Source organism: Danio rerio, chromosome 11, assembly GCF_049306965.1.
Source record: "Danio rerio strain Tuebingen ecotype United States chromosome 11, GRCz12tu, whole genome shotgun sequence".
NCBI classification, from domain to species: Eukaryota; Metazoa; Chordata; class Actinopteri; order Cypriniformes; family Danionidae; genus Danio; species Danio rerio.
Genome location: NC_133186.1, coordinates 31529234 through 31547636, shown reverse-complemented (window position 1 = coordinate 31547636; position 18403 = coordinate 31529234). Strand labels below are relative to the sequence as shown.

The 18403-nt window shown below is 35.8% G+C and overlaps 1 protein-coding gene across 12 annotated transcripts in view; it reads left to right on the top strand.

Annotated features, from left to right (window-relative positions):
- arhgef10la (Rho guanine nucleotide exchange factor (GEF) 10-like a) overlaps positions 1–18403 on the top strand; it is a 222932-nt gene that overhangs the window by 95350 nt on the left and 109179 nt on the right. For all 12 annotated transcript variants that reach the window (XM_073916824.1, XM_009306102.5, XM_073916829.1 and 9 more), the window contains one exon: positions 16982–17082. In XM_073916824.1, the coding sequence (XP_073772925.1) occupies positions 16982–17082 (101 nt within the window). The remainder of the gene's footprint in view (positions 1–16981; positions 17083–18403) is intronic.

Below are 18403 nucleotides of genomic sequence, written 5' to 3'. Positions count from 1 at the left end.
TGCTCCAACATTAGGCACATTCAAATCAAGACTAAAAACACATCTGTTTAGCTGTGCCTTTACTGAATGAGCACTGTGCTGCGTCTGACAGATTGCACTATTATGTTTTTCTCTTCTTCTTCATTCTTTTATATCACATTTTACCTGTTTTTATGTTTTTTAATCAGTTTTATTATTTGTTTTTATTATTATAATTTTTTTTACTTGTTTCTTTTATTCCTGTTTATGTAAAGCACTTTGAATTGCCACTGTGTATGAAATGTGCTAAATAAATAAACTTGCCTTGCCTTGCCTTGCCTTTGCCTATGAGTGTTTTCCAGTACAGGGTTGCAGCTGGAATCACATCCGCTGTGTAAAACATATGATGGATAAGTTGGTGGTTCATTTCGCTGTGGCGACTTCTGAAATGAATGAATAATGTATCATGTTATGATTATAAATGCATGATGGTCTTATAAACATCCCTTCAAGCTAAGGGTTACCAAAAAAAAATATTTTTTACTAATTCACAGGGTTGGTAATATTTTAGCATCCTCAAGTAAATGCAAAACAGCCCATCTAAATGCTCTCAGATATTCCTTGAAGTGTTATCCAATTCAAAAACACATTTCCCTCCTTATCATTTTCTTGATAGATTACTCTTGCCTCAAGAAAGAAATAAGTCATGTTGCTAAAGAGCTTTTGAGAACCAAACAAGAAAAAAAAAATGCTATTTGGTTTTTATTACACCAGAACTTAAATTCAGACGGACAGGCTTAGAAAGTCCTGTGTACATTCTCCAGAGCAGGTGATCCCAAGCGGCACTGAATCATAATGTTCGATGACAAACATGTTAATGTTCATCTGCAGCAACGTTAAGATGATGAAGGAGCCTGGCGCCATGTTAATTTCCCATAATGAAGGCGCATTACCCGGCTTTATTTTGTGGCATGCGTTAAAAGCCTGCCCCTTGTCACCTTTAACGAAGCCGAGCAGCAAATTACAAGCCTAATAGCGTGACGGGAAATCATTAAGTGATAGTTCTCCGATTCGGGAGATCAAGGAATGCTGGAGGTAAAGTTACACAGCCCCCTTTCAGTCTGGGAAGTGCTACATTATGGCTAGTCATCGAGCTTATTCAATTCATTTAACTTAGTCTGGGAGCTGCTGTTTCCCATTTGGAGCGGTAGTGTCATTTCTCTTTGATGCGCAGACAGGGGCTTTAATGTACTCTTATTATGTCACATTAAGAGTCAGTGAGTGTAAATGTGTCAAGGCGGAGGCTGCACATTTTTCACAGTGCGCTGCACCTGAATGTGCTTATCTTAATGATGCAGAGTGAGAGCGGAAACTTCACTCATAGAATCGGCCGTGTAGGGAAGAGAAATGAAGACAGATTAGTGCAGGATTCGGCTAAGAAAAGAGCTGAGGAGAACATGAGAGAAGAGAAGCAGACAGGAAAAAGAAGATAAACTGCAAAGCTCATAAACTGTAGCAGCTGACGTTCACTTAACCTTCATGTTCTGTCGAGATTATGTTGGGTAGTACTTTGGCGATGTGCACGTTCAAATAATAAGTCATTTAAATATTAACCTACTGTTTTACCTTCAAAAAAAAGAGATTTTTTTGTTCAAAAATTAAAATTTGATGTTCGTTTACTTGCTCCTTGGCCTCGATGTCGGTAAAAAATAAATGTATTCACTAGAATATTAACAATGATTTGAACTGAAACAAAGATTCCTTGTGATTTCAAAAGATTCAAGACAACAGCTGCAAGTGGAAGTAGGTCAGCTATTGAAGTGTTGTGCAGGTAAACCTCACTCCTCTGAACCTACTGTAGAGGCCAGATAAGACTCTTTGTTAGAGCAACCGACTCTGATGCAGAGGTCCCCAGTTTGATCCCAGCTCGGAGTGGGTTGGGTGGTGTAGGAGAGGTGGGATTACATTGGTCTTGTGACCCGGATGAGAGTAAGGATTAAGAGGAGTGAGTGTAACAGAGCAAGGGCATAATAGGTTTGAATTTTTTATTAGTTTTAGTTTTTATTTCGTTTAGAATTTTTGTTTGGGGCGCAGTGGGCAGTGCAGTGGGCAACGCGATTGCCTCACAGCAAGAAGGTCGCTGGTTTAAGCCACAGTTGGGTCAGTTGACATTTCGGCATAGGTGAATTGGGTAAGCTAAATTGTCTGCAGCGATGAGTGTGAATGAGTGTGTATGGATGTTTCCCAGTAATGAGTTGCAGCTGGAAGGAGAGGGGTCTGGATGCAGACCTGGTGCAGTGCAATCTGAGCTGCATCCAATGCTTTTTAATGCGCTCACCTAACCCCACCCCTAACCCTACCCGTCTGAGTGATGTCACTCACTCTATTGAGTGCATTGTGTTTGATGTTGCATCGCTGAGTAATGCAATCTCAGCTCCCATCATAAAGGCTGCATACAGATACTATTGGCTGGAAGGGCATCCGCTGCATAAAAACATATGCTCTATAAGTTGGTGGTTCATTCCACTGTGGTGACCCCAGATTAATAAAGGGACTAAGTCAAAAAGAAAATTATGAATCAATGAATGACTTTTTGTTTTCAAATTCAGATTAAAAATCATCAGAATAAATATTGTATGATAAAAACTCCACCATTCATTATTTGAAACTTGTATTCAGAGGACAGATGACCACTATCATCTACTGTATCACTACCATCTACCCATCCTTAAATTCAAAAACAACAACCTACAAGATAGCAGCCTTAAGTAAAATATGTGTTCAAGGTAGTGTTAGATAGTGATGGGAAGTTCAGATCTTTAACGCAAGAAGAACCTGCTCGATCTGGCCAATGGCATTAGAATTACATACTCTGAGATGCCTTACAGGTCAAACACCTGACAGCACAAGGTAAATAGATTTACTTCTAAAAGACAAACAGTGGGCTTATGTAATAAATACACCGTTAAACCCAAAATGTTAGGTAACTTAAACTATGAGGAAACCGATTGCAACAAATCATTTAAGTTCAAAAACTAATCCTAATGAGTGCTTCGAACTTAACCCATTTGAGTAAATTAAGCAATTTGAGCACAGTAAAACCCAATAAATAAAGAGAACTCAAACCAGTACTGTGTAACCCAGTAAGTTCTGTCAACTCAAACCGTTTGAGGAAACTGATACAAACCATTTGAGTTAAAAAAAAACTAATCTATAAAAGTACTGTGAACTTACTCCATTTAAATTGAAGTAATGAGGTATTTAATTAACTCATTTCCTTCAACACTGAGTTTAAAACTCTTTTCAAATGAGTAGAATTAACTTTCAGTCAATTTTGCGTTAACTACACTCATTTTATTTGAGTTGACTGTTGGGTTTTACAGTGTACATTTATGGAATGAATGAAGTTTTTGCTATAATTTTAGTTCTAGTTTTTTTTTTTTAAACTCTCGTTTTTTATTATTTTTATATGTTTTCGTTAATTATAATAACCTTGTCACAGAGGCCAGCTCAACCTTACTCCTCTAAACCCGAAAAGGTGTTCCAACGACAGACACTAGAGGCCATGGTCTTTAACATCCTTCTTAGGGCAGAGAGATTTGCCAGTTCAATCCCACCTCAGAGCGTGTTGGGTGGTTTAGGATCTTTGGAGTTACACAAGCACTTTAAAAGTCCTGAAAATAAGGCTTCACAAAAGTGATATCCATGGCCAGGACCGGACCATTCTTTGATAAATGAATTGGCTAAGATTTTAGCAAATGCCAAACAAAGGAACCATATAGAGAGTGTGCACTTTACAGTATGTCAACCATTCACTACTGTATTTATTCTGTCTTTTCTGAGGAAGATGTTTAGAAGGGATTGTTTTGGGCTTTGCTGTCAATGCTCTGTGATTACTGTTTTTAGCTGTCTTTTGTTTCAGTTTTTGTGTGTGTGTTTAACAAAATAAAGAAACTCATAAAGGTTTAGAACCACTTGTGGGTGAGTAAATTAGTAAATTTTAATTGCTGGGTGAACACACCCTATAACTGCACTTCTTGTAAAATAAAGATTGGTTACATGTGATTAAATACTGTTGAGAAACACAGACACACATCATTCACACACTTTTTTGTCTGTTTTTGCACAGTAGCTAAATCACAACCTTGGCTTTTTGCTCATTGTCATGAATATCTCTCTTATAGCTTTAAATAACCATAATAGCCCTGTCTCTGAGACCTCAAAGAGAACAAGTTGGTTTCAAAGAGAACATTCTTGCATTCTCTCTTGTCAAAAGCAGCATATTTACACGAACCGTTTCAACACTAAACATATCATAAACTTGATGTTTTTTTTCTTTCATTTGATCCTTGCTATCTGAATACAAAGACAAATAGTGCCCTGCAAGCTGAGAGAGGAGGTACAAGGGACTTATTTTCTGCCTTGGCACATGGAAGAGACTCTGCAAACGTTTAATCTCCATGTGCTTTCTCAACCTAATATGACAGCCCAACCAGCCCAGAGCGGCTCAGTACCCTGTAGTCTTCCCAATATCTGTCAGACCCCTGCTCTTCAGGCCTGCTCAGTTGGCCCACATTCTGCAGAATCCACAAGAGCAATCTGCTCAGTCAGATGTTCACCAGAACCCCTGCCCTGTTTCCAGAACAGATCTTCCAAAACAATCTCGCCCCCTGAATTTTCCAATGTTCTGCTCAGCCTGCTGTGATGTCAGAAGGCATTCATGTCACTGGGACAGGGATCCGAGATTCAGCTCTTAATCAAAACTGTTTTTGTTTTTTAGAAACCGACAAAATAATTGTATTAAATTGTGGTTGCAGTGGCAGTTTAATGAATCTCCTGCATGCAATGTGTACTGTGACAAGGCTGATTTAGAAGCCGATTACTCCAAACTCAGATTTAAAATTGTGAGTTTTTGTTTACTTTAGAAAAGAGTAGTGCACTGTGCTTTTTATGTAGTAGTGCAACAGTATCAATTGTCTTAGTACTGGAGTGCATGACATCAGGCACTTTTTCTGCACAGAGTTAAATTTGAACAGCACTGCTGGTGTAATGTGACTCCTGTTAAATTTATTATTTTGCTGAATCAAAAGCATACAGGAAAGCCAATAAAACGTCAATCCGGACTGAGTGAATCATGTTAACCAATTTTTGTTTTTAGAAAAATGCAAAACATATCCGGACCAGTGAAAATTGATTCCTGAATGAATTATTGTACAAGCCTCCACAGCCCGTCTTTAAATAAATCTACAATATTCAATGCTGCTTGGGATCCAAATTGCTTCTATCAGACAAATCTTTTCCAAATATAATAAAAACCGCTGTAATATGATTCATATGAAACTATTTTGTGTGTGTGTGTGTGTGAGTGTGTATCAAAGACATAAATCACAAACAGTGTAATTTGTCTTTTGAATCTTGATCGAATGACTTGTATGGGCCAATTGTTTTTTGTTGAATCTAAAACTATGGCGTTTGTATCCTGAACAAGTGGCTCTTATGAGCTGATTGTTTGTGATGAATCAGAAACCGTCATGCTAGCAGTGTAATTTGAATCCGGAGTAAATGACTTTCATGGGGCAATTGTTTCTGGCAAGTTACGAACACACAGCACGAACGGTGTTATTTGATTCCTGAACGAATTATTGTAAGAGCCGCCACAGCCTGTCCATTTTAATATACAAAATATGCAGTCTTGTCTGAATTCAAATAGCTTTTATGAGCTTAATTTTTTTTATTTCACTTTTATTATATTTTTTCATTTCTTTTACTATGTGCAGTTCAATTCCTTAAAGGGAGAGTTCACCCCAAAAATGAAAAAGCTTGTTTGACTTTCTTCTGTTGAACACTAAAGAAGATATTTTAAAGTTAGCTGAAAACATGTAAATATTGTCATAGTATTGTCATAGTATTTGATTTTTATGCTATGGTTGACATCCATAACAAAAACAAAACAAAACAAAACAAAACAAATACTATGACAGTCAATGTTTAGATGTTTTCACTTTTGCCAAAATAACTTCCTAACTTCTTTTGTGTTTAACAGATGAATGAAACTCATGATTGTAAATAATCACTTGTGGGCAGTGCTGGGCACGTTCCTTTAAAAAAAGTATTTAGATAGTTCTCACAAATAGTAACTGAGTTACGTAATTATAAATGTAACTAATAACCAGGGAAAATAACTATTGAGTTACTTCAAAAATATAATTTGTCAATTTGATGTTGTTGTTGCGCACGTACTGAAGAGCGGTGTTGTCGCACTCGTTCTGACCAGCTGTGTTGTCGCACGTACTCAAGAGCGGTGTTGTTGAGCGCCTACTGAAGGGTGGGACCGAGGGTGTGCCGCGTCGCGGGGGCACTTTTGATCATTTTGGAAGGGCACTTTCTATCCAAGACTAAAAAGGCCATGTGCACTGCACAGGTTGAGCCCTATGTGTGCACGTGCCTGGTCCCAATCCACTTTAGCTAATTTAGGGATGGAAAAATACTTTCCGTGCCCCGACGCATGGTCAAACAAGGTAGTGCTTATTCTATTAATGAGTTATAGGTAGGCCCACACGGACTCTGCGCACGCAGAATTCTGCAGATTTTAGTCCATCATTAATTTTGCTTATTTACTTGAATAAATGTGTGTAAATCTATATTTTTCAGTTTTTAAATTAATATTATTGACTAATATGAAAATGTTTATCTCATTTATGTTCAATGCAGTTTGTACAGCGATATTTTTCTGTCTTTTAGTAGATATATCATATGAGAGACTTGCTTTGTTTACCAAATAAAGTGAATCTAATTGGAAGTGTATTTTAAACATTAAATAAAAGTTTTGTTTTAGTAATGATACTCTCTGCAGATTTTTATCACAATTCTCTGCAGAAATAGCAAAAATGTTCAAAGATTATTTCTGGCCCTAGATAGGTGTGTTTGAGCATAATGTGTATTAAGCCAATCAGAGTCTCATCTCCTAATCCCCTTAAGTGTTAGATGCGTCGCGACATGGCACGTTTACTATTTACATGGCGGACTTTGTAAGTAAAAAAACTTAACTCTTTACTAGTGAGAAAACAGTTAAACAGACCATCTGCAGTGCGAGGATAAAGAACGAGCCTTCTCCATTTGACCTCTTTACCCTTATGGTCCGACAGCTTGACAAATCGAAACTTGTTTTTATTATATGCATATGATAAATAATACTGCTAATAATAATGACATAATACAAATAAAAATTTTTATGAATAAACTGAAAAAAAGCCACCCGAGGTGATGAAGGTATGGGGGTAGTGGTTTGTAAATCGATGTAGAAATTAATAATTTTTGTAACATTTTAATCCTTTAAATTTTTTTGATGTTAAAGGTATTTGTGTATTGCTGTACATCCATTGTGTATTAAACAATGTGTAAGCTATTTGGACCTTCATAGGCGTATAACTAACTGGACTTTAAACCAACTTTCAGTTGCTTAATGGCATGGTTTATTTCAGTTCCTCAAAATAGCAAGGCACCAACAATGCGCCTCAACACACTTCTTTTTAGACAGGAACACCCATGAATCTGCAAAGTTTTGCAAATGGATTTGATATTTTAAGAACGTGGCACAAAATTTGCAAATTAGGGTTGTGCTGGTCTGAAAATAGCAACAAATCATGCTAAACATGTCTTGTGCCTTATCGAGCCGGGTGCATAACAGGGCCCAAAATGTTACTAGTGATCCCTACATTTGGCAGTATCAGTAGTAAAAACAAATCCACTAACACTTTTTCAAAAAATCTAAACTAATGATAATTGGAACCATCAAGAAACCAGAATAGAACAAACTTAGCAGATCTGTCAGATCTGTAGTGCTCTTTTTGGCTGGTGTTAACTGAAGACATTTCACAACATTTTCAGATTTAGTTTCACCTTCTTTTCCCACCATTGTCATTTCTCTCTCTACTGGTTTATAAATAAATGTTGGAGACAAGTCCAAACAGATCCTGTTAATGATAAAAGCAGAGCTTGATTTCAGAGTGCACACACACAAAAAACTAATTTTCAAACTATCTTTCTCTTTTCGTTACACATTCACCCCCCCCCCCCCCCTCTCTCTCTTTACCCATCGTTCTCTTTAACAAACACACACATAAAAACCCAAGGAGAGAGTAATTTCCCAGCATGCATCCCCTGTTCTTTGTTTTTCACCTGCTGTTAGTCTAGGAGCCTTTTCTACCATCAGATAACTCCTCTCAGCAAGCAGCAAAAGGGATGGTGACACGTGGAATTTCAAAGCGCTGCCACAGAGGCTGATGCACATTCATGAAACCGGATAATTAACATCACCCATTCAACTTGCTGCAAATGCGGATCTTCGCCTACGTGTCCTGCCTGTTACACATTGACAAAAAAACATGGCGGGTTGATTGAGAATGAAAAATGAATATAGTACACACACAGATGGCTGGAACAGAGGCGAGGCTTCAAGTTTTTCATGCTCAAATGTTGTTTTTCTTCTGGGCCTACCGAGATCTGTTCCGTGCACTGTATTTAAATGAGCTGTTTAGCCATATAAAATGCATTTTATGTGGTGTCTAGTGGGCTTTTCACACAAGACATTTTTAATCCTGGATCATTCATACCACATACTGGGTTAGTATATAATCCTAGGCAGTCAGGATTCAAAATTGCACACTGCGTATTTGTAAAGCTTGACTTAATGATTTTACATTGGAGTAATTCCAGCGTTATGAATGTGACATTTGCAGAAAACTAACAACATGAAGTCACAGAGAAAGTTTATGTGAACATTATATTAAAACATCTGCTTATATTTTACCAAACTGCTAACCACAGTTAAGGGATACAAAAAATTCCAATCTGTAAACATATTTTATGCTTTAAATGAGGGAAATAAACATGCATTATAAATGACCAAATTCTGTGAGTTCACTGAATACAACGTACTTTGTAGAAATTCTGTGAATTAAACTGAATGGCCAGAAAGAAACAATGCTAATCAAAAGGATAAGAGTTGGTTATATTGAACAAAAATTATTTCTTTATTTATTTATTATAAATGTTAGCATTTATTGAGGAAAATATGTGATTTATAATGAACTTCAAAAATTTGCATATTTATTAGATTGGTAACACATATACAGATTGGCCATCTAGTTTCTGAAACAGTTACTACTGTTTTGCTTGCATGTCGAAAATTGCATTAGCAGTTAAAGTCAGAATTATCAGCCCCCCTTTGATTTATTTATTCTTTTTAAAAAAAAATCCAAATGATGTTTCCCAAAATTTTTCCAAGGAAATTTTCACAGTATTTCTGATAATATTTTTATCTTCTAGATAGTCTTATTTTTTTTTTTTTTTTTTTTGGCTAGAATAAAATGATTTATTATTATTATTTTTTTATAAATCAATTATTAGAAATGAGTTATTAAAACTATTATGATGAGAAATGTGTTGAAAAAATCTTTTCTTTGTTAAACAGAAATTGGGGAAAAAAATAAACAGGCGGGCTAATAATTCAGGGGGGCTAATAATTCTCACGTCAACTGTAAGGTCTTAATGGTAAGATAAGAACTGAAGCAGTTTTTGGTTGGTTGTCTGTGGCTAAACAACTTTAAAGCGGCACTTTAAAAAAATCTTGCAATCTTGATTTTTTTTTTTCAAGTTGAATCAAATGAACTTTTCCACTTATGCCAACTTGCATAAATCAAACCGGCTAAAATATTAAACTAAGCTATGTATAACTTTAAAATTGTTGTTGAAACCTGTTAAACTTATTGAAATAAGTTAAAATTACAAAAATATTTGATAAAAACATTTTTTACAGTGAGTGCTACTCGCTTATGGGGAACTTAAAGGTTCAAGAAACTTAAAGGTTAAATGGTTTAAAATAAATTTTGCAAAGGAATTAAAATTGCCATATCTGCTAGTGGAGTGATGACGCGTCAGTTTTTTATAGCCGAGTTTTCTTATTCTATGAGAAGAGCCTGCTTCTTAATTATTCTCGAGAGCATGTGCTTTTCGAAAGCAAGGCAGACTGCCTAGCTTTGAGACCCAATGACTGGTTGAGACTACGTTTGCACATGGCTTATGTGTCTGTTGCTATGATCCACTGGGTTTGTTACATGTTTTTCATCTGCGATGCTGTCAAAGTTAATACAGCAAAGCTTTTGGTATGCATCAAGCATTTTTGTCGAGAGAGCTGTATGAGAATTGAAGAATGGCAGACTTCGTCTTTTATCAATTGAGTTTGTTACCATTCAAACACATCACCTCCGTGCTGCTGTGTTCACCTATTTTTAAAGTTCTCTGGATTACCGACAGGGATAATGGTTGGAATAGCTAAAGCAAGAGACCTGCTGCACTGCTATCCTCTGTGTCTTCCTCATTTATAGTGTCTATGTAAATATGATTATATTTATAATCATATAACAAATTGTGGTTATGTGTAAATGAAATTAGGAACAACAAATGTAGCAGGGCATTTAATTACTTACTGTTTATTTCTTTGCATTTTAACTTTGCAAACTATAAAATCATAGGTCTCCTCATGGTTTATCTCTCATTTTGTGAGCCTGACAGCAGTTGTTCTCTCCCCCTCTTTTCCCCCTGCTCTGCTGACTCCTCCCTCTGTTCGCAGCACTCCACGCCCATCATGAAGCATTTTTTGAATAAATTATGAGGTAGATTTGAACCGAAAAGGGGGGGGGGGGGGGGGGGGGGGTTCATGGTTAAAAAGGCCTTAAACTGGTTTTAAAAATATATTGACCTTGAGTTAAGCGTGAAATTGACAGCTCATAGATCTTGAAAATAATAGGCATAAGGGTTTATAGAGTATATCAGGAGCACCTTCTCCAGAACCATTTCCTGTGTGATTTATGGTCTCCACCAATCATCACAGAGTTTTATTTGTATGCTTCATATTTATGAAGTTAGTAAAACTGTTAAAGGCAAAAAAACAGATCGATTAGGCAAATACAAAACATTTAGAGTAAGTTTATGATTGGTTATCTGGTTTCAAAGCAATACCAACCCACTGAAATGTTGCTTGAGCCCGAGATTTAAAAAGGCCTTTTAAAAAGCAAGGTTTTAAAAAGATGTTAACCTGTGTGAAATTGACAGCTCAGTTAATCATAGGAATAACGGGCATTAAGTTTATAGAGCTTATAGGCATAGAGCGCCTTTTCCAAAACCACTTCCTGTGATTTACAGTCTCATCCAATCATGGCATTGGAATATGCATTTTTATGAGGATAGTAACATTGATTGGATGAAAATGGCCTCATAGTTTCTGACTTCTGAAACACTACAAGAAAATCTTAAATGAGTCTCAAAAATAATTACTCTGGTTAATGTGTTTCCTTTTAATGTTTCACTGAAGTAAAACACTTAATCAGGAAAGCTTATGAATATTTAATGAAGTAAGAACTAAAAAAAAGTTGTTGATTGTTTGACTAGCTAAACGGCTTCAAAGCAGAACCCAGTCACCAGAGTTTAAAAAATGCATTAACCTGGTGCTTAAAAGATGCTAACCCAGGGTTAAGTGTTAAATTGACAAGTCAATTGATCTGGGAACTATAATGCGCATGAAGTGCTTTCTCTAAAGCCACTTCCTGTGTGATTTACAGTCTCCTCCAATCGGCACGGAGAAGAGCTGAGAGTCTTGCTTCCATTCCACCATCTGTCCTGTCATTCTGCATTAGTGTCACACACATGCCACAGCACTGACCTGCAGCCATAAATCAGTCTGTTCTCTGCTCTCCGTTCTGCCCTTTCTGCCTGGGAGTCTGCCTCTTCTGCTGTTTCTTCATTCAGGCCGCACAGAGACACACAAACACACACACACACACCCTCTCGCAGCCACACAGATTTTCAATCAGCCAGCGGGAGGAACCCAGGGCCGTTCTGTTTATCATGTTTAGGCCGATGTGGATGCCCAGCTTTATCCCAGGAATCAAATTAAGCATAGAGCCGCTCTTACTCTGCTCCGAAGCACCATCTTTCCCTCCGTTCTATCCCTTTTTGCTTATTTTTCCCTGTGAAAGCATTGTGCTGAGTGAAGGAAATCTGCGAGTTGTTGTTTATGTTTGCCGTTCTAGAAAGAAGCCAGGCTTCACCTGAATTTCAGTCTGAATTCAGTCGCTTTCTTTATCTCTAAACCCCTGCGAAGGTTTTAGTTCCTTCTTCTGCATCTGTGCGCTTTATTTTTTTTTTTTTACGCTTCATGTTTTTTTCCCCATTTTTCTCTCTCGCTTTGACTCGTTCTGTCTCCTCTTGGCTGGCTATGAATGCAGAGCTGGTGTGACAGTAGCCAAGGCAGGCGTCATCGTATTCTCCAGTCAATTACCTTCTAATGATGTTTGAATGTGAATTGCTTTCCGTGTCCCTGAGCCTTTGCTGAGAGACTCTCTTTAGCAGGCGCAGTGTTGGAAAAGAAGTCAAAGTATATTTTTTACAAGTGATGAATGGCTTCCTGACTCATTGAAGACTTGTAGCGCTTGTGTTAAGGGGAGGGCAGAACTACTGTTCAGCAAGGGTGTAATGGGTCACAAGACTCATTTGTGTGGTTTTGGGATCCCGGATTGGATAATTAGTTTATTGATCGAGTAAAAGAGCAGAAAGGGCGGCACAGTGGATCAGTGGTTAGCACTGTCGCCTCACAGCAAGAAGGTCACTGGTTCGAGTCCCGGCTGGGCTACTTAGCATTTCTGAGTAGAGTTTGTATGTTCACCCCATGTTGGCATGGGTTTACTCCAGGTGCTCTGCTTTCCCTCACAGTCTAATGCAGGAGTGTCCAAGTTCAGTCCTGGAGGGACGGTGTCCTGGAGAGTTCATTTCCAACTTGCTTCAACACACCTGCCAGTAAGTTTCAGGTATATCTAGTAAGTGCTTGATTAGCTGTTCAGGTGTGTTGGATTAGGGTTGGAGCTAAACTCCCATGGACACCGGCCCTCCAGGACCGAGTTTGGACACACCTGGTCTAAAGACATGCTCTATAGGTGCATTGAATAATCTTAATTGACTGTAGTGTATGAGTGGGTGTGTGAATGAATGTGTATGGGTATTTCCCATTACTGGGTTGCGGCTGGAAAGACATCCACTGTGTAAAACATATGCTGGATTAGTTAGTGGTTTATTGAATAAATAAATGAAAATGAATGAATAAATGATTAAAAGACCAGAATTGGGTAGCATATCAGAACGAGTACCCAAACGAATATGTCACCCTGGCACTATTAAACCAGTATATCTATCTATCTATCTATCTATCTATCTATCTATCTATCTATCTATCTATCTATCTATCTATCTATCTATCTATCTATCTGTCTGTCTGTCTGTCTGTCTGTCTGTCTGTCTGTCTGTCTGTCTGTCTGTCTGTCTGTCTGTCTGTCTGTCTGTCTGTCTGTCTGTCTGTCTGTCTGTCTGTCTGTCTGTCTGTCTGTCTGTCTGTCTGTCTGTCTGTCTGTCTGTCTATTTTTCTTTTATGCCAAAAATCCATATAATGAAAGTAAATATCATACTCCATGAATATATTTAGTAATTTTCCTATATAATAAGCATAATATGTATGTAAACATATTAAAACTCAGTTTTTGATTTTGCATTTCTAAGAAATAATTTGGACATCTTTAAACATGATTTATTCTTATATTTATTTATTATTTTTATATTATTTAACTATTTTTTTTAAGCCCTCGGATTTCAGAATTTCTGTATCCTATTAAAAATGCATTATTTAAAAAAAAAAAAAAAAAAAAAGGAAAATACAGTTATAAAATAAGAACAAACGTATTTTTTTCCAGTACCTGTTTTTTTGCCAAATGGTTAAACAATGATAAAAGTAATAATAATGAAAAATCTTGAATAGGTTTGAGGGAGAGTAGATTAACAATATTTAAGACACATTCAAAAAATCTGTTTACAAGGATTTTTTAAAAACTGACAGATATATAAGCATATAACATATAGTTAGCTTATAGTTTTAACCAGATATTTTTTAGCCATCTTTTTCTAAATCTTTTTTAAAAATTGTAATATTAATATACATCACTCTATTACAATAAATTTTATTTGTAAAGTATTTAGCAAAAGTTTTTGTTTATTAATAGTTTTTAATGGGAGCATAAATAATTGATTCTATGGCATCTCCAGAAAACAATGTAATAAAATTGGTCTTAATTTGAGGTGTGTATTGGGAGCTGATTATTTCACATTAAATATAAAAGTCTGATGCAACGTAATTTTAAACAAGAATCTGAACGATCCTGTGACACTGAAGAATGTAACATTTCTTAAAAAGCATTACATTTAAAAATGTTAGCGTTTACATTTAATTGAGATACTGTTTAAAACAGTGTTGACTGATTGACTGATTCTTCAAAAGACAGGGCTTACTGTATAATCACTATAACTTTTTTATAGAACCTACTTGACCCCACTCAAAACACATCGTATCAACGCCTCCTTTAGTCATCTCTGTGAAAAATGTCTGGACCAGGAACTTGGATCTTTTTTCTTATGATGTGGGAATGTGGAAAACTACAAAAAAATTTAGAATGAGGTGTGTGTTATTTAAAATTATTGAACATCCTGTACAGGTGAAACCTTCCATTATATTACTGAGCAATGATTCTACGTTGAAGCTTCAGAAAGCTGTTTGGCTGGCTGGCTTAATGTCTGCAAAAAAACTACTAGCCCATCATTGGCTGCCTCCACATAATTTGGACAAGTGGTAGGTGCAACTTCAGGTCATTATAATGTTTGAATTATCCACAGCTCGAGTGAAATTGGTACACATGTGTACATTAAAGATCTGGGGCCCTATCATACACCCGGCGCAGTGTGGCGCAAGGCGTGGTGCAGTAGTCTTTTGGTAGTTTCAGCTTGGCGCAAGAGTCGTTTTGAGGCGTTGCGCTACGCTGTTTAAATAGCAAATGCATTAGCTCTCATTTTTGCGCCCATAGGCGTTCTGGTCTAAATAGGAAGGCGTTCTGAGGCGGACCGCTGGCGCGTTGCTATTTTGAGAATCTATAATAGATTTTTCATTAGACCAAAACTAACCCGGTCTAAACTCCGGTGCAGAGTTGCGCCTCGCTTACGCACTGCCTAATACGCACAGGAGAGCAATAGGAAAATATCTTTACATATGAAATAATTTAAATATTAAGGATATATATAGTATATAATAAGAATAGATATAAAATATAAATATAAAGGATTAAAATATTACAAAACATATTATTTTCTAGCCTATAAATATGAAAAACCACTGCTTTTATGTCTTCATCTCGGGAGGCTTTTTCAGTTCATTCATAACAATTTGCTTTTGTATAATGTTATTATTATTAGCAGTATTATTTATTATATCCATATTTATATTTGTTTTATTAAAAACAAGCTTAGATTTGCACACCTGTCAGGTTTTAGACCATATGGGGCACAGCATGTGTTTTAGGATATAACTCCGGTTTTTGAGCACATTTTGCTATTATTATTCATTTATTCGTTTGCTGGAAATTAGAACTGAATTTAGAAATAGTTTTGAAACGAATATTTGCGCTTAACAAACAAAAGTATTTATTTATAAACTAATTGATGTCTGTGCCTAAAGGTTTCCCTATCCAAGAGCGAAAGTGAAAGTGATCCATTATCTCTCATTCTCACGCAGTAGATGCTCTGTTTAACAGTTTTCTGTTAAAAAACTGTTAACTGTTAATTGTTTGCTTGTGAAATGCTCATTTTTTCCACTTAGACTTACTTTGCGTCCTGTAAATAGCGAATGCGCTCTTGGCGCGACGCAGCTGACTCTTAAAGGTAATGGGAGATGAGACTCTAATTGGTTTATTCTCAAAACACACCTATAACTCATTAAGAAAATAAACTCAACCCTTTTAGAACATGCGCCACGGCGCAAGGCAGATTTCCCGTCCTTCAATTAGCAAAAACGCGTCCTGACACGCCCTAAAAGCCTTTGCGCCCTGCGTTTTGTGCTCTATGCATGGACCGTCAAAATAGAACCCCTGGAGTTCAGCTGCTGACAAAATCTCCATGGTTATTGCAAAAAAAAAAAAAAAAAAAAAAGATCAGGATTCAAAATGATTGCCTTAATTTGTATAATTGATACTTGATACTGTACTTTGTTTTTGTGTTAGTTTCTTTTCATTGGATACCCTATTTTAAAGAGTAGTTGAATTTATATATTTGATTATATTGTTTTATCAGCCTGTATGCTTTTTTAACAATAATAAAAAATAAATAAATAAAAAGACAGCACTTATGAACACCATAGTACTGCACTTCACCAGAACTTCACTTTCCTCCCTATGTAGATATATCCAAGGTTAGATAACAGAGTTTATAATGATCGGATCCAGAAATTGAATCACATTTTCAATTTTAAGCTGTCATTCTTCAAAGTCAAATCTAGGTGTATTTTTCGTGGCCAATCTCCTTCAATAAGTCTTATTAAGACCCTCATCCCATCCAGAAGCACACGGTGCTGCTCAGTCATGCTCAATCCCCCCTTTGTAGAAGACATTGCTGAAAAATCTTGCTCCATTAACCTGCTAAACATCTTGGCTCAGAATGCAGATCAACTCGGCAAGCTCACCTCATCTCCTGGCCTGACCCTCTTCGTCCAGCTCTCCTTGACCTTCATATTGGCTATTTGATTCAATTAAAGCAGAAATAGGTTATGTTTGGGGTTGTGGGAATTTCCATACCTTCTCTTTTCTACTTATTTTTCTTCTATAAGAGCAGCCTTGAGGAAAAATCAGATTCAGCACACAGATCCAGACTCAGCTTGAGGTGGAGCTGTATTGGGGAGAGTGGCAGCTGCTCTCCCCAGGGCTGCTTGGTGCATTGCAGCAAAACTATTTCACTGAATTATTAATACTTATAATTAAGGTGCCACCGTTGTGATGTGTTTTTTGGGACATTTATGAAAAGACCATCTTCCTCATAGGGCTTTAACGACTATTTCTAGTTGGGAAATTATCAGCATGTCCAATGTTTTTGTCTTATGTTGCAGGTCCGGGCGTCCTGTGAGCTTCACGGTGGTCTTCAACACACCGAGCCCCGTCAGCAAGATTTCCTGGGCCAACCGGTTCCACCTGGCGAAGATAGCACTGAGTGAGTTTTCTGCTTTAGCAGCTGATAACAGGATCTGGGTCACTGTAAAATAAGAAAAAAGACTAATTATACAGTATAATTATAATAAGTACTATATATATTAAGTAATTATATAATATTATTAATATTTTTATCAGATTGATCTAGATTAGTTTAAATAATAAAACTAATTTAATAGGTTAAAAAAGAGTAAATTAATAGCATTTATTAATTTTTTTTTTTTTTTGGGACTCAATCAATTGTGTTTATAAAGATTTAGAAAAAATTACTTTGACAATGGACAGATATTTAAGCACAGAAATTATATTTATCTTTTTGTCTCAACAAGATGTTTTTGTTGGCATCTTTTCTTTATTTTTGTAGGTAATATTTCCTGTAATTTTATAATTTTGATATACTCACTCTATCAAAAGACAATTTTTATGTACAGTATTCTGCAAAAGGCAGCTCAAATCATTGATTCTGTGGCATCTCCAGAAAGTAATGTAATGAAGATGATTGGTCTTAAATTGAAGTCTTTATTAGAAGCACATTTTTTCACATTAGATATAAAATTCTGATGCAACTGCAGTTATTTTAATAATTTTGATATTTAGGTCTCTGAATATCCAAATAATTGGGCATCAAGAAAAATGTGTCAGAATCAGAATTATTGCTGAAACATCCCAACACCCTGAAGAATGTAACATTACTGAAAATGCATGATTAAAATATACATTTAAATATTATTTAAATAAAAATAAAGATAAAAATTAAATAATAATAATACTAATAATATTCTTCTTCTTCTTCTTTTTCTTCTTTTTCTTCTTCTTCTTCTTAATATTATAATGCAATGACATGTTGAACTTAAAAAGAACTAATTTCATTTTGTATTTTATAATTTTATTTACGCAATCTTCTAATCTAATTAATTAAACAACAACAACAACAACAACAGTTATAATAAAAACAGCAATTATTTTATACAAAATGGTACAAATGGTTGTTTATAATATTAAAATCTAAAATAAAAATAATACAATTAATTTTATGCAAAGTAATACAGTTCGTTAGTTGTGATATTAAGATCTCAAATAAAAAAATTTAATTAAATGTAAAATATGTCTTGTTTCCAAAAATAAAAATCTCAGCATTGATGATGATGATGATAATGATCATGTTCATAGTCATCATCATTATCATTATCATCATCATCATCATCATAATTATAATCTTATTATTAAATGTTTAATTGAACCAGAACCCGATTTATTTTGTTTTAATCAGTTTATTCTCATTATTGTTGTTGTTGTTATTGTTATTTAATATTTAATAATAT